This window comes from Pyrus communis, chromosome 8 (assembly GCF_963583255.1).
Source record: "Pyrus communis chromosome 8, drPyrComm1.1, whole genome shotgun sequence".
NCBI classification, from domain to species: Eukaryota; Viridiplantae; Streptophyta; class Magnoliopsida; order Rosales; family Rosaceae; genus Pyrus; species Pyrus communis.
This window is the reverse complement of record NC_084810.1, coordinates 3,906,517-3,919,802: the sequence shown is the minus strand read 5'-3', so window position 1 is coordinate 3,919,802 and position 13,286 is coordinate 3,906,517. Positions and strand designations below refer to the sequence as shown.

Sequence of the window (13,286 nt, the reverse complement as noted above, 5' to 3'; positions counted from 1 at the left end):
CCAAACCCCATCATGTATGCAAGCTCAATCGGCCTCTCTATGGTTTAAAATAGGCACCTAGAGCCTGGTATGAAGCATTTTACAAGGCCACTGTCATTGGGATTTTCCTCTTCCTACTTTGACACCAATTTGTTTATCAAAAAGGATTCTACCATCACCTTCATTTAAGTATATGTTGATGATATCATCATCACTAGCAACTCTAGCTCATTATGTCAATCTATTATTGCTTAGTTACAAACTATGTTCCCTGTGAAGGACTTGGGTGACATTCACTACTTTCTGGATATTGAAGTTCACAAGTTTGCTAAAGGGTTGATTCTAAACCAGTCAAAATATGCTCTTGATTTGTTAAAGAGAACTGATATGCTTGGTGTCAAGTCTTGCTCCACTCCTGTTGGTTCTGCAAAATTGGATCACTCGAGTACTCTTTTCTCAGATCCTACATTTTATAGATCAACTGTTGGGGCTTCACAGTATCTCACCTAGACACAACCTGATTTGGCATTTGCTGTGAGTCAAGTATGTCAGTACATGCATTCTCCTTGGACCATTCACTTGCAGGCAGTCAAAAGGATCCTTCGATATTTGAAGGGCACTATTGATTCAGGCCTATGGTTTACTAAAGGTCCTCAATGCCACACTGTGTAGTTTGATGTAGATTGGGCAGGTTGTCCAGTTGACTGAAGATCAACTAGTGGCTACTGTGTCTTTCTTGGTCCCAACTTCATATCCTAGAGTGCAAAGAAACAATGCACAGTTGCAAGATCTTCAACTAAGGCCGAGTACAAGTCTTTAGCCAATACAGCTGTAGAACTTAGTTGGATTTGTAAAATCTTGTAGGATATTTCCTTTCTCATTCTCAAAACTCCTACAATCTTCTATGACAATAAAAGTGCAATTGCACTGGTCTTCAGTCCTGTTTTCCATGTCAGGACTAAACATGTTGAAATTGACTTTCACTATATCAGAGAAAAGGTTCTCTGTGGCAAAGTCAGTGTGCAGATATCATGTTGCTTCTTTTCTTGAACTTGCAGACATTTTCACTAAATCTTTGTCATCTAATCGGTTTAGAGAGTTGACTTCCAAGTTTTCAGTTAGATCTCCTAACTTTAGCTTGAGGGGGTGTGTTAAGGATACAATAGGACCACCAACTAATGATGTACCTGAATACAACTTTACTCATTTGTTAAGTTATGATGGTTAGAGTTTGTTAGATTAGTTGGTGACATAACTAATTGTATCTATTTATATATGATGTGCACATTCTATTGTAAGTAATGAGATCATTCTATTCAACACCTTCTCTCTCTACAATTCTCTCTCCCTTTCTACCTTCTGACTTTTCTTCTACAGAGTTATGAGTTTCTACATGTTGCCCTTCAAACATTACATTAACTTTCCTCCTCCATTATGTTGAATTTTTTTTTTCGAGAAGGAAATTGAAGAGGCCTTGTAGCGAAATGTGAGAATTCTTGCTCTTCATTAGCTGTCCTGCAACTTCTGCTCGTGTGATTTCAACCTCCCGTATAAGCCCTTCAATCTGTTCAAAGAGTTTGTGATGGCAATCCCATGGTAATTGAACGCCAGCCGCTTGAATGCTGAAGTGGTGCAATATGACATGTGGATGTGCATGTCCATGCGGCCAGGTCTCAGTAGAGCAGGATCTAGCCTTTCTTTGTGATTCGTTGTGAAGACAAATATGCGTTCTTCACCACAGCATGACCAAAACCGTCTATGAAGTGGACGAGCCCAGAGAGTGTCACCTGTCGATGAAATAATAAGATAACACATATATTTATAAGTATTAATTTCTTAAAGGGATAATTTAAGTTATCTATTCATCTAGAGCTCAAGTTAGATTCGTGCTCTAAATGAAAAGTGTAAACTGACCTGAGTTTTATTTCTGTTCCTCCATGATTCATCCCTCGGTTCCCCATTTTACAGCTTGATTGTGCTATCAATATCTTCGAAGATGATTATAGATTGGTTAGGTATGGAAAACAACTTACGCAAGTCAGAATTGGAATTAATATTTGTTGGCTCCAACTCGTAGATCTCATAGTTAAGGTCATTACCCATGGCTGCAATCAAGCTTGACTTGCCTGTGCCGGGAGGGACAGATTCCAAGTATCCGCGCTTCCAAGCTTTGCCGACCCTTCTGTAAAACTCCTTTCCTTTTATAAAGTTATTTAAATCATCCAACAAAGCTTTGTTAAGCCCTGTATCCATTGCTAGGAAGCTCGAAGGTAATTGGGTGGCAAGCTTGATAGCATCCGGGTTCCATCTCCGGTTTTTCAACTCTGTGGAACTTCACTGCCTTTTGTTCTTTGTGCTAGCTCATAGGATCTTGCTTCTTGTGGTAACGATGCATTAAGGTAACTCCAATGTCTAACTAATGGCGATTTAACCTGTACACAAATCAACTTCCATTTCACTTGAAGATTTTCATATACATCAGCTATCTCTTAACCTCTATCTACTGTCACTGCAAGTTTCTTCTCTTGGTATTCTTGCTCACTTTGATTCTTCTAACAGACGGGGTCGTTAGAGCACCCAAATAGTCCTTGAAATTCATCTATGACAACGGTGAGTTGAGAAGAGAAACATTGCAAAATGTTATGGAGGCCTGAAAAGAATTAGTTCCCAAGTTCGTCGGGGATGAAGTCTTGGAAATACTTTGACAAAGCATATGCTGAAGCAACAAGAGTGGCTATTGCAGGCAAAAAAGCCTTCGGTTCAGGCATTTAGTTAGGTTTAATGAAAAGTGGTTTCCTAATTTTCTCTCTTAGGTTGTTTCCTGGACAGAAGAAAAGAAGCATTCCTAAACTACGTTCTCTAAGTTTTCATGAAGTGTGATGAATTGTTCTGGTAGTTAGGATTTTCTTCTACAATCTACTGCATTTTGGGTTTAAATTTTCTCTTACCGTAAATTAGTGTAAAACAAATGCTTTGCTTTGTAGTTTGTACCAAAACAAAGCACTTGACTTGTATATAACTATAAATTGACCAAATTATTCCCATACTAAAATGCTTATTATTATTAAAGCTAAAAACTTCGAACAAAAAAAAAAAAAATTTAATTGCATTAAAATAGAAGTAAAACCACCAATTCCAAACACACAAGAACATAATACATCTTGGCTTGTATAAAGAAACAAAACAAAGAAAATTATATATCTTGATTAATAGAAGAACCAAATTTTCATTCATACGTGGAACTAGGTTTAATTACATATGATTACTATTAGCTAGTCTACTATAAAGCCACAAACTTGAGCAACAATAACAGTAATGTCGTCGATCTTGCCTCCATTGTGCTCAAATCCAGCCTTTCTAGCGTTTTCTGAAAAAGGGCTAGGGTTGTACTTATCGAACGAGTTATAGAGAGCTAGATTGGCGATGCTCGAAGCCAACGCGCCACAATCAAGATCAAAATCACCACCACCACCACCTTGTACAAGAACCTTCTCAATCTCACTTGGAAACATGTTGTCCAGCAAGCCATCAGTCCCAAGCACTAGGATGTCTCCGGGGACTGTCTGAATCCATTCCTCCCAAGCGCAATCAGGGCGGTCGCTGCTGATGCTGTTCCCCAACTGATAGGGACAGTTGAACCTGCGTTGCTGAGTTGGAGATTGGTACACAACCTTGTGGTTCCTAAATAGCAAGAACCCACTGTCCCCAACGTTCACTGCATGCAAGACTCCGCTCTCTTTGTTAAGGCTGAGGATGCAAGCGGTCGACGAGCCTTTCTCCTTGGTCTTTGCATAAGCCTCCTGCAACACTTTTCTTGGATCAACGGCTCCGATCATATCCGCGGCCTTTCGTTTTCCTTTCTGTTCGTTGATGTTATTCGGATTATGGACGGCGATAAAGGCATTGTTCATGAGTTTCCTCGCGTACTCACCCGCGTCGATACCTTTGTTGGCCCAACCGCCAACGCCATCCGCCACGCCGATAGTCTGCCTCTCCGGGCAGATGAAGTGAGCGTCTTCGCCTAACTTGTTATCTTTGGCAAGATACACCGACCCACAAACCATCTCGTGCAGGTTTCTCTTTGTTTCTTGACCATAGCTATTGATGTGGTTGATGATACCATTGTGGTTTACGTACTTCAACATGAATAAACTCAAAGTAGCTTCCGTCAGCATCATCTGTTCCCCTGCATAGTCGCCGGAGTCGACGTCTGTCTTGGCACAACAGACGCCGTCCGCCACGCCGATAGTTTGCTTCGCCGGGAAGATGAAGCTGGGGTCTTCAACCCTACTAGGCTTCTGAGCAATCAGCATCTTAGAAAATTAGTGGAGAGATCGAGACAGAGAGAAACAGAGAGGGAAGAAATTAACAGTGGAAAATATGGAGGTACTCAATTGATAACAAGTTTGTATTTATAAGTTTTCGTAACTGGTAATTTCATATTTTCCTTTCCGAACTGGGAAGGGTTTCTTTTTCCTACTGGGAATGGGATGTATAGAATACTTCATGTCTCCTATTTATTCATTTTACACGCGTCTTTCATGCTAACAGAAATTCTAGCCGCTCGCATAACATTCCGAACCCACAAAACTTGCCAAATTTCCAAGTTTGTCTAATACTCTCATTTATTTTGGATAATTTTATTCATAATAATAAAATTTAACAAAAATGTATAAGTAACTGACACGTGTCAAATAAATGGCCCACTACTGAGTATTCTGTATGCTCACTTTTCAATTTAATCTAATGATATTAACATAGTTTTATTGTCTAAAAAAATAATAGATACGTTTAATTTTTCTTGAAATTTAAAAAAATTAGAAACATGTGTCGTATGTTGATTGGGCCATATCATAGAATGAATATATATAGTACTCATTAGTGAAATTGTAAGACTTCGATCGGTACATGGAATTTTTTTAAGACTAAACTAAGGGTCTCTTGCCCTTCAAACAATGGTTACAATAAATTCAACTAGTCTGCTCCTCTTCCATGTTGTGCTCTTCTTTCGTACCGGTCTCATTAGTTTTAGCCTTGTGATCTTGTTGAGTTTTCTTCTCCAGCAAGAAATCGATGAGGCGTCGGAGCGAAATTTGAGCATCTCTGCTCCTCATTAGTTCTCCTGCAACTTCTGCTGGGGTGACTTCAACCTCCAATATAAGTCCTTCGATCTGCTCGAAGAGTTGGTCATTGCGAACTCCATGGTAATTGAATGCCAGCTGCTTGAATGCAGAAATGGTGCAATACGACATGTGAATGTGCATGTCCATTCGGCCAGGTCTCACTAGAGCAGGATCTAGTTTGTCTTTATGATTTGTTGTGAAAATTATAATGCGTTCATCAGTACAACATGACCAAAGACCATCAATGAGGTTGAGGAGTCCGGAGAGTGTCACCTGTTGATGAAATAGTAAGTAATAAGATCACGGATATTTCTACAAGCGGAAATGTTTTCTTGCCGGACTTATATGTTAACGGACACAGTTTTTTGTTGTCATCCTATTGAGTCCGGACAACCCTTTCGGGAAAAAATCAACCTGATCTACAACTTGTACAGAAACAAGGCATTTGACTTGTATGATTTATCAAAACTATAAGTGACAATAAAACTGACCTGATTTCTGTTGGTATTACACGATTCCTCCTCAGATTCCCGATTTTGCAGCTTGATTGTGCAATCAATGTCTTCGATTACGATAATAGATTTGTCAGGCATGGCTAGCAACCTTCTCTTCAAATCAGAATTGGAACCAGCATCGGTTAGCTCCAACTCGTAGATGTCGTAGTTAAGGTGGTTAGCAATGGCTGCAATCAAGCTGGACTTGCCTGTGCCAGGAGGGCCATACAACAAGTATCCACGTTTCCAAGCTTTTCCTATCCTTCTGTAAAATTCCTTGCCATTTTTGAAGTTGTTCAAATCATCCAACAAAGCTTTCTTAAGCTCCGTATCCATTGCAAGGATATCGAAGGTCATGGGGTGATTTAGAATGACCTCTTGTGTCGCATAACAGTCATACTGGTCGTTTGTGCAGAGCTTTACTACCTTTCGTTCTCCTTTGATCGCCTTTGATCTCTCTAAAATGTATGGCAGGTAAGAATTCAACACCGTCTCTTTGTGTTTCTTGTGGAATGTTAGCTCGTACGATCTTGTTTCTGATCTTAGGGATGCATTAAGATCGCCGGGATTACAAGAACGCGAAGATTCAACCTTTGTACAAACATATTTCCACATTACTTGAACACGGTCTTCAAAAACATCAACTAGCTCTTCCCCTCGATCCACTGCGACTGCTAGCTTCTTCTCGTTTGTAACCTTGCTCACTTTGATTCTTTGAAGAGAAGCGATCTCTATCGTCCCCAAATAGGCTTCAACAGCGTCAAAAACTTCATTCAAGGACATCCCTTGGAACTCCTCTATGACAATGGTGATGTGGGAAGAGAAACGGCGCGAAATGCTGTGGAGGCCGGAGAAGAAGAAGTTTCGAAATTCGTTAGGGATGAAGTCGTTGGCAATGCTTCTAAGAAGCATTGCTGAAGCTGCGAAAGTGGCTATTGCAGGCAAAAGAGCCTTTGTCTCAGACATCTTGCAAGGACAAAGTGTTTGTGTATATTTAGAAATATGAAGGATATGAAATACAAGTTTGAGGATAGAAAGGAGAACTTGTGAAGGTGGTGAAAACTAATGAAAGTGTAACATGAATATATAGAGGTCTAGGGAGAAAGTTATTACAAAGACTCTTTCCATTAGAGGTGGTCTTTCGTTGACTTTTGAACTTGACTCTTCATAAAGGATCATGAAGAAATTTCATACGTTCACCTAAAATAATCATTTTGAAGTTTCCAAGTAACTTGCATACGCCTACCGTATCGTACTCGGCGGGTGAGACATATTTTCTCTTTGGCGTGCAAGAGAAGTCGTCAAGACTGATAGGGGACTGTCTGGGATTAATATGTTTTCAATTCACCAAATTTTCAACATCAAATTTTCAATTCACCAACCGTTCAACACCAAACTTTTAACTTTCACCAACCGTTCAACTTTAATCAATCATCATCTATATAAACATATGTCCAATATTTGTTGATCACCAAATCTTTGCAATGATGTTATCCCACAAAACCTTCTTATTTTGATTTGTGCCAACTGCACCATCTTCGTTAACAGAAACTCATGCCAAGCATAGAGCAATATCTTCCTCACAGGTCCAATTACGACTTCTAATATGCTCTCTTGCCATGTTGAACAATTTGGAAATGGAAACAAATGGTAGAAAGATAAATTGGAAGAATTGTAAGAGAAATTTGAGTTTTGTGTGGATGTTTGAACAAATACATAGGTATTTATAGATTTTTTGGATGAATTTTGAGTTAAATAATTTTTTTTTAAATAATTTTTTTTAAATAATTTTAGCCGTTAGATCTTTTTTTTACCGTTAGATTTGATTATATTCGATCTCAGCCGTTGGATTCAATGTATTTAAAAATAACATATTTAAAAAAATCAAATTTGAATTTGGACCGTAGGATCAACCAACGGTTCGTGAAAATCAGCCATCAGATTGAAAATGTAGCCGTTGGGTGGCCGACAAACCCCTATCATCGGGGCCCACCCCTGTCGAGAACGAAATGCAGGCGCTCCGCGTGGGGCGCGTTGGAGCGTGAACGGGCCGAGACTGGCCCAAAGGCCAGCGAGTCCAGTCGCGCGGGGAGGAAATCTGGGGGGGTATTTGGCCCAGCTTTAACATTTGGCATTTAGCCCAATGTTTTAGTATGGGTTGGAGATGGTTTGGGGGGGAAATTTGGGGGGTAATTTAGCATTTAGCCCACCATTGGAGGTGGTCTAAGGGAAGGGATCCCATTTTTTCAAAAAAAATAGGGACACCCTCTTGACCATTAGATTTGACTTTAATGAAATTTTGTGGCTGAGATTAAATCACAGGTCACAGAATCTCAACCACAGGATTTCATTAAAGCCAAATCTAACGGTTAAGATGATGATCCCTTTCTTTTTTAAAAATGGGGATCCCTTCCCTTAAAGGCTTCCTACACACACACACACACACACACACACACACACATATATATATATATATATATATATATATATATATATATATAAACAGTGCTTTAGAAATAATTAGTTGTAAAATAAAGCAATTGGGCATTTGATAAACTGTATTTTTAAAAGTGTGATGTGAGTTGTAAAGCAAAGCGTTTGATAAATTTAATGTAAAAAGTTATATAATTATATGGAATGACAAAAATTAGAAATAGTAATGGGGAGGTGGTAACGACAGCGGTGTCGAGGGTAGTGGCGGTAATGACAGCGACAATGGTGGGGGTGTGGTGGTGGTTGGGTTGTAGGGGTAGCAGTGGTGGCAGCGACAGTGGCAATGATTGTGGTGGTGATGGTGGCATGGGTGTTATGTTGGTGGTTGCAGTCGTAGGTGGTGGCAAAGACAATAGGTAGCGATGGCAGTGTCGATGGGACTGGGCGATAGTGGTAGTGATAACAGCAACAATTGTAAGGGGGTATGGTGGTGATGCCAACGGTGGGTTGTGGTGGTTGGGTTGCAGAGGTTACAATGGTGGTAAAGGTGGTGGCAGCAACATTGGTGGTTATGGTGGCAGCGGTGGCAATTGTGGTGGTGGCAGTAAAGACAATGATGGTTGTTGTAATGGTAGTTGTGATTATGGTGCTAGTGGTGACAGTTGTGGTTTTGGTAGTAGTGGTAGCAACGGTGATTGTGGTGGTGGTGATGACGGCAATAGTTGTGGTGACGATGGTGGTGGCAAGGATTATGGTGGGAATGACGGCGATGATGTAAGGTTAGTGATTGTAGTTATAGGTGATCACTTGGTTCTTTTGGAGTAAAATGTATGTACGAGGATAGATGATGTCATTTTTAAAAATTAATGAGACGTATAACATGAATTAAAAACATTCATTAAATGCTCAACTACTTTTTATAAAAAGCAGCTTTAAAAGCGACTTACAGACGATTTTTAAAAGCTACTGAAAGCCATTACTTTAGAAATAAGCATGATATTTTATTTTTACCAAAATTTATAATTGCTTAACTTTAAAATAAAACAGTTGTTTTATGAAAAAAAGATATACCAAATGGGGCAAAAAAAAGAGAGAAGTCTACTCTTCCATCAATTACAAATTCTCAGTTTGGTGCTTAGGCACATCAAATGGTTAGAAATACACACAATCCAAGGCACCATTGAACTCAACCACTCATTTTTCTGTAAGAACTTTGAGGAAGTCACACCAACCAAAACAGTTAAAACTACGTCAAAAAAGGGGTTCTTCCTTTTACTTTTCTTTCTTTTTCCCTCCGAAGAGAAGGCGGGTTAGCACTTTAGACAAGTCATGCTGGTTCAGAATCTAACACTGTCAGAACCAAGGTGTGATGCATTAAACCATCTGCCTTCATTTCGGTACCCTTCTAAGCAGCTTGTACATGCCAAAAATATTCTTGTGCTGCCACAGATACGGGATGAAAAAGGACCGGTACTTGGCAGGCGAGAGCTCTCTGTCTAAGTAAGGCAACGCTCCAATCACCTGAATTTAGAAGAAAACTAATTCAGCATATAGCAATTCATTTCGGAAACTGAGTATAAATGCAGACTCAATTTTACCTCCCAAGTTGATAAGTCACTTCCCCGAGAAGGGAAAGGCCGACTAAGCTGCAGCTTGACAAGGAATGTACATTGATCAAGATCCCGGAGCTGTAACAAAATTGATTGGTCATTTACAATGAAAGCAATTTCAGTTTTATGCAAACTAGTTTAGAGAATGGTAATTGATTACATATTGCAAGTCAGACGCTTTGTTCTTATTGTTAAGATATGGTGGCGCTGCTGCAGTTCCACCCAAGGTAGAATTGAAGGGGAAGGGAAGAAGTCCTCGGAACCCATCATCAATCCAACGAACCTCTCCCACATAATCAGGAACAAAAAACGATGATGGGAAACGGTGCCATTCACTTCCAACGCAGAGTACAGAACCTGAAATTCAGAAGGAAGCCCAGAATTTTCAGAAAGACATGGATTCCTAAAATTGCAGACCTGAATATCAACTAGAGAACCCAGTAAGCTCCTTATGCAATTTGAGACCTCAACAAGAAAAACACGTTCGGAAAAAAAAATTAAGTGTATGAACACTAAAAGAAAAAGCTGGCTACTTATCATTATTAAGCTACACAGTTGTAGAAGGTTCATATCAGTTAACAGAACATAACAGCAAGATACTGGTCTCACCTGTTCCTACATCGTCATGATCCTCTAAAAGCTTGTAAACCTCTATAGGGGCAGAATAACCATTGATCACTGAAAACGTACGAGCATGGGAGGCACATAATATAAGGCTAAGAACCACCGGTCTAAGAATCTTTGCTGTCTGCGTGTACAAATAAACAATAGTGTGACCGTGCAAGGTTCAGAAAGATAATTTAACAGAAAAATTTATAAAAAATAGGATAAGCTCACCATAACCGTCGGAGAATTTCCTTGGGAATCATAATCGGATCGGAAAACATCAGGAAAGCTCTCGATGACAGCCGAAGCAGCAACACAAATTAGTGGATATATTGGATAAAGGAACCTGCAATGATAAATGGAAATATCTAGTTATCAATTGCATCTAACTCTGTGACCTCACCAAATACCAAAGTGACTCACTAAATAAAAACATTCCGATCTGAGACTACAAACGGACCCTTGGCCACTCAGAAATACACAAACTGGACATTGATGATTATGGGGAAAAAACATAACCCAAAAAAAAAAATTGTTGCAGGACAACGCAAGGTTAGTGTTGTGTATGATTATGGTGAGAAATATGGAAATATTAGTAATCAGAAGAAGCTCAGATTTTGTTTAAGTAGGATAGAGGAGAAAGTATAAAGGAAATATCAAGGCACTGAGCTATCAACAGCATTTCAAATTTTTTTATTGCAAATGCACAATTGTGCAAATTTAGGAAGTGGTAGATTTCGTCGGAGATAAGCAAATACAACTAGCAGGAACATACTCAAATTCAATCAATAATAGAACAACAAGTTTCCTGATATCATAAAAGGTAACATTATTCGAACCTTTCTTCTTTGTGTGGCTGCAAAGACATGAATGCCAACCAAATATAAACTGGTGAGACAACAATCAGCAAGTTGGGGGCATACTTTTTCCTTGCAATCGGCACCATTGCCAAAAACAGCAATGCAAGTACAAAACAAAAGTTAAAATTGTTAAATCCATTCCTTAGATAATATAGCGGCCCCTCAGTTCCATACAAATGGCTCTCACCGCCTCCTGCAACATTATAGATCAACAGATTTAACAGAGAGGATGTCCATCCACTGTAGTAGTAATGATCAACGAGAACCGACGAGACCTGAAAAGACCTCCCATGTATAAGCATAAACATGATAAAAAAAATAAGAAAGAAATAACTTAAAGTGAAATATATAACTCTATTTGTGCCAATTACGTAGGTATAGGCTATACTTTGTACATCCACCAAAACAAAATACCAATAATGACTTACAAGAAGAGCAACAGAGATGGCGGCCCCGGCAAGAAAAGCTTGTTTGAATCTTCTAGCTAGAGAGTAGAATGTGACTGGTAAGAAAGCTAAGATTGAGAATGGCCAGCCAAGGATTACGCCTACAGCTGCGATTGTAACTGACATGGCGAATTTATCAAGTAGAAATAACCCGGATGAAAGAGACATGGCATACATAGAGAATGAGCTTGGCAAGAAACCTGGAAAATAATGTCATCAACACTCATTCGTGGAATAATTAGCTCCAGAAAAGCAAGAGAGCTAAGGCCGGCTCACTTGTGCTAGCAAAAAAACAACCGCTGGTTAAGCATAGCATTGCAAGTGTGTAAGAAGCAAGACGTTTTCCATACTTTCTTGAAAGAGCAACTACCAGAACAGTGTCAGTGATAACAGAAAGGAGAGCAAGAAAGATTCTAACAGCATAGAATACTCTCACCTGCAAGCACAAAGAACTGGTTCAGCACATCTCCATAACACTAAAGGCAAGAAATCAATTTCTGCTAAAATAAAACAGAAAGTTCAAAAGGCAAGGGGAAAAAACCAATCGTACTTTTTCCTCAGCAAACAACCAGGAAGCAGGTCGACCCCCCAATTCATGGAAAAGAATGTACAAATAGGAGCGAAGTGCAAACTGTGAACTGCAAGAGGCATATAACAATAAAATTCATAGGTAGGATTCCTAAAATAGAAAACGATAGCAGTCATTATCACATTTACAATAGCCATGATCCAGACAATATTTTAAGAGCACACAGCAAAGGATACAATCACCGGGTAAAAAAGATACTATGCTACCAATGGTAAGCATTTAACTCCAACTACAAAATGCTAATCTAAACACATAAATCCACAGCATTAGCTCCATTCTAACGTCAGTTTGTAAAAATCAAATTCGATAAACCAAAAGCCATTACGCTGAAGATTCACTTACTAGTTATAAAACTACCGTAAGGAAGTAAATCATATCGGTTCATATGAAGACTGCAATTAGTTCATTAGCTGCAATGCTCTACAAAATCGTGTACGTTAACAAGCAGTAAGCTTTTCGACGACAACCAAATTCCCCAATAAATTGAATCCAGAGCTTAATAGTTCTCTACAAATTACAACAAAAAATAGCATTATATTAACATCTTTAATATCAAATAAACTTCAAATAACCAAAAAGACAAATAATTTCATAACAAGCAAAATAAAAACAACCCAGAAAATAACAAACAATCATAACCCAGAAACAAAACACCTAAAAACAGAACAAAGTTTCAATTTTTCAGAGAGGAAAAAGAAAGAGAATTGAAAAGGGTACCTGTATTCCCAAGTTTGGAAACCAGATTTGTAGAGAAGGAAATGGAGAGGCTCCCAATAGTTGAAGACCTCGTCGCAGTCGTGTATGATGTTTGATGTGGCGCTCATGTACCTCAGCATTCCCAGAGCAACCAGCGGAAAGAACCACCCAAACCCTTTGGCGGCAGCGCCGCCGTCCGATTTCCCTTGCTTGTCGACTTTCGAGTAAAATGACGACGGCGGCGGCGATGATGATGATGAAGGATCATCGGACTGTTGAGGGCGTCTCAGCCTCGTGGAGAGAGACATGGTGAACTCTGCTGCTGTAGCTTTTCTGGGTTACTCAGTGAAATGGGTGTGTAGAGGAAAATGATTCTTTGCCTTCTTGCAAAGTTAAGATTAAGAAACTTTGGTGATTAAATTTAAAACTTCCACCAGTCCACCACTTGTG

General features: G+C 39.3%; 4 protein-coding genes and 1 pseudogene across 4 annotated transcripts; 1 reads left to right on the top strand and 4 right to left on the bottom strand.

The window, feature by feature from the left end:
* Positions 1–1,411: 1,411 nt before the first annotated feature.
* Positions 1,412–2,747, bottom strand: LOC137741918 (AAA-ATPase At3g50940-like; annotated as a pseudogene).
* Positions 2,748–3,251: 504 nt separating this feature from the next.
* On the bottom strand, positions 3,252–4,292 carry LOC137741917 (probable protein phosphatase 2C 55). Its single transcript, XM_068481618.1, has one exon. It carries the CDS (start codon positions 4,290–4,292, stop codon positions 3,252–3,254), a length of 1,041 nt encoding a protein of 346 aa, XP_068337719.1.
* Positions 4,293–4,867: 575 nt separating this feature from the next.
* Positions 4,868–6,630, bottom strand: LOC137741336 (AAA-ATPase At3g50940-like). Its single transcript, XM_068481062.1, has 2 exons — positions 5,594–6,630; positions 4,868–5,375 (listed from the first exon to the last, which is right to left on the bottom strand). The coding sequence occupies exons 1-2, from the start codon at positions 6,560–6,562 to the stop codon at positions 4,950–4,952; spliced, it is 1,395 nt and encodes a 464-aa protein (XP_068337163.1). The 5' UTR covers positions 6,563–6,630; the 3' UTR covers positions 4,868–4,949.
* A 1,681-nt stretch (positions 6,631–8,311) lies between these two features.
* On the top strand, positions 8,312–8,854 carry LOC137741916 (uncharacterized). The gene is made up of 2 exons (XM_068481617.1): positions 8,312–8,445; positions 8,557–8,854. Exons 1-2 carry the CDS (start codon positions 8,312–8,314, stop codon positions 8,852–8,854), a joined length of 432 nt encoding a protein of 143 aa, XP_068337718.1.
* A 257-nt stretch (positions 8,855–9,111) lies between these two features.
* LOC137743464 (alpha-1,2-mannosyltransferase ALG9-like) lies at positions 9,112–13,286 on the bottom strand. Its single transcript, XM_068483359.1, has 10 exons — positions 12,858–13,286; positions 12,102–12,189; positions 11,828–11,987; positions 11,534–11,751; positions 11,085–11,380; positions 10,477–10,591; positions 10,249–10,387; positions 9,800–9,996; positions 9,628–9,717; positions 9,112–9,550 (listed from the first exon to the last, which is right to left on the bottom strand). Exons 1-10 carry the CDS (start codon positions 13,142–13,144, stop codon positions 9,419–9,421), a joined length of 1,722 nt encoding a protein of 573 aa, XP_068339460.1. The 5' UTR covers positions 13,145–13,286; the 3' UTR covers positions 9,112–9,418.

Bases quoted from the DNA above. Each gene is read 5' to 3' on its own strand.
- LOC137741916 (XM_068481617.1), top strand. From the start codon at position 8,312: ATGGTGGGGGTGTGGTGGTGGTTGGGTTGTAGGGGTAGCAGTGGTGGC. The intron at 8,446-8,556 runs GTAGCGATGGCA...GTTGGGTTGCAG, and splicing joins GGTGGTGGCAAAGACAATAG to AGGTTACAATGGTGGTAAAG.
- LOC137741336 (XM_068481062.1), bottom strand. From the start codon at position 6,562: ATGTCTGAGACAAAGGCTCTTTTGCCTGCAATAGCCACTTTCGCAGCT. The intron at 5,376-5,593 runs GTCAGTTTTATT...TTTCATCAACAG, and splicing joins GTAATACCAACAGAAATCAG to GTGACACTCTCCGGACTCCT.
- LOC137741917 (XM_068481618.1), bottom strand. From the start codon at position 4,292: ATGCTGATTGCTCAGAAGCCTAGTAGGGTTGAAGACCCCAGCTTCATC.
- LOC137743464 (XM_068483359.1), bottom strand. From the start codon at position 13,144: ATGTCTCTCTCCACGAGGCTGAGACGCCCTCAACAGTCCGATGATCCT. The intron at 9,997-10,248 runs GTGAGACCAGTA...TCTGAATTTCAG, and splicing joins TCATGACGATGTAGGAACAG to GTTCTGTACTCTGCGTTGGA. The intron at 9,718-9,799 runs GTAATCAATTAC...ATTTTGTTACAG, and splicing joins AAGCGTCTGACTTGCAATAT to CTCCGGGATCTTGATCAATG.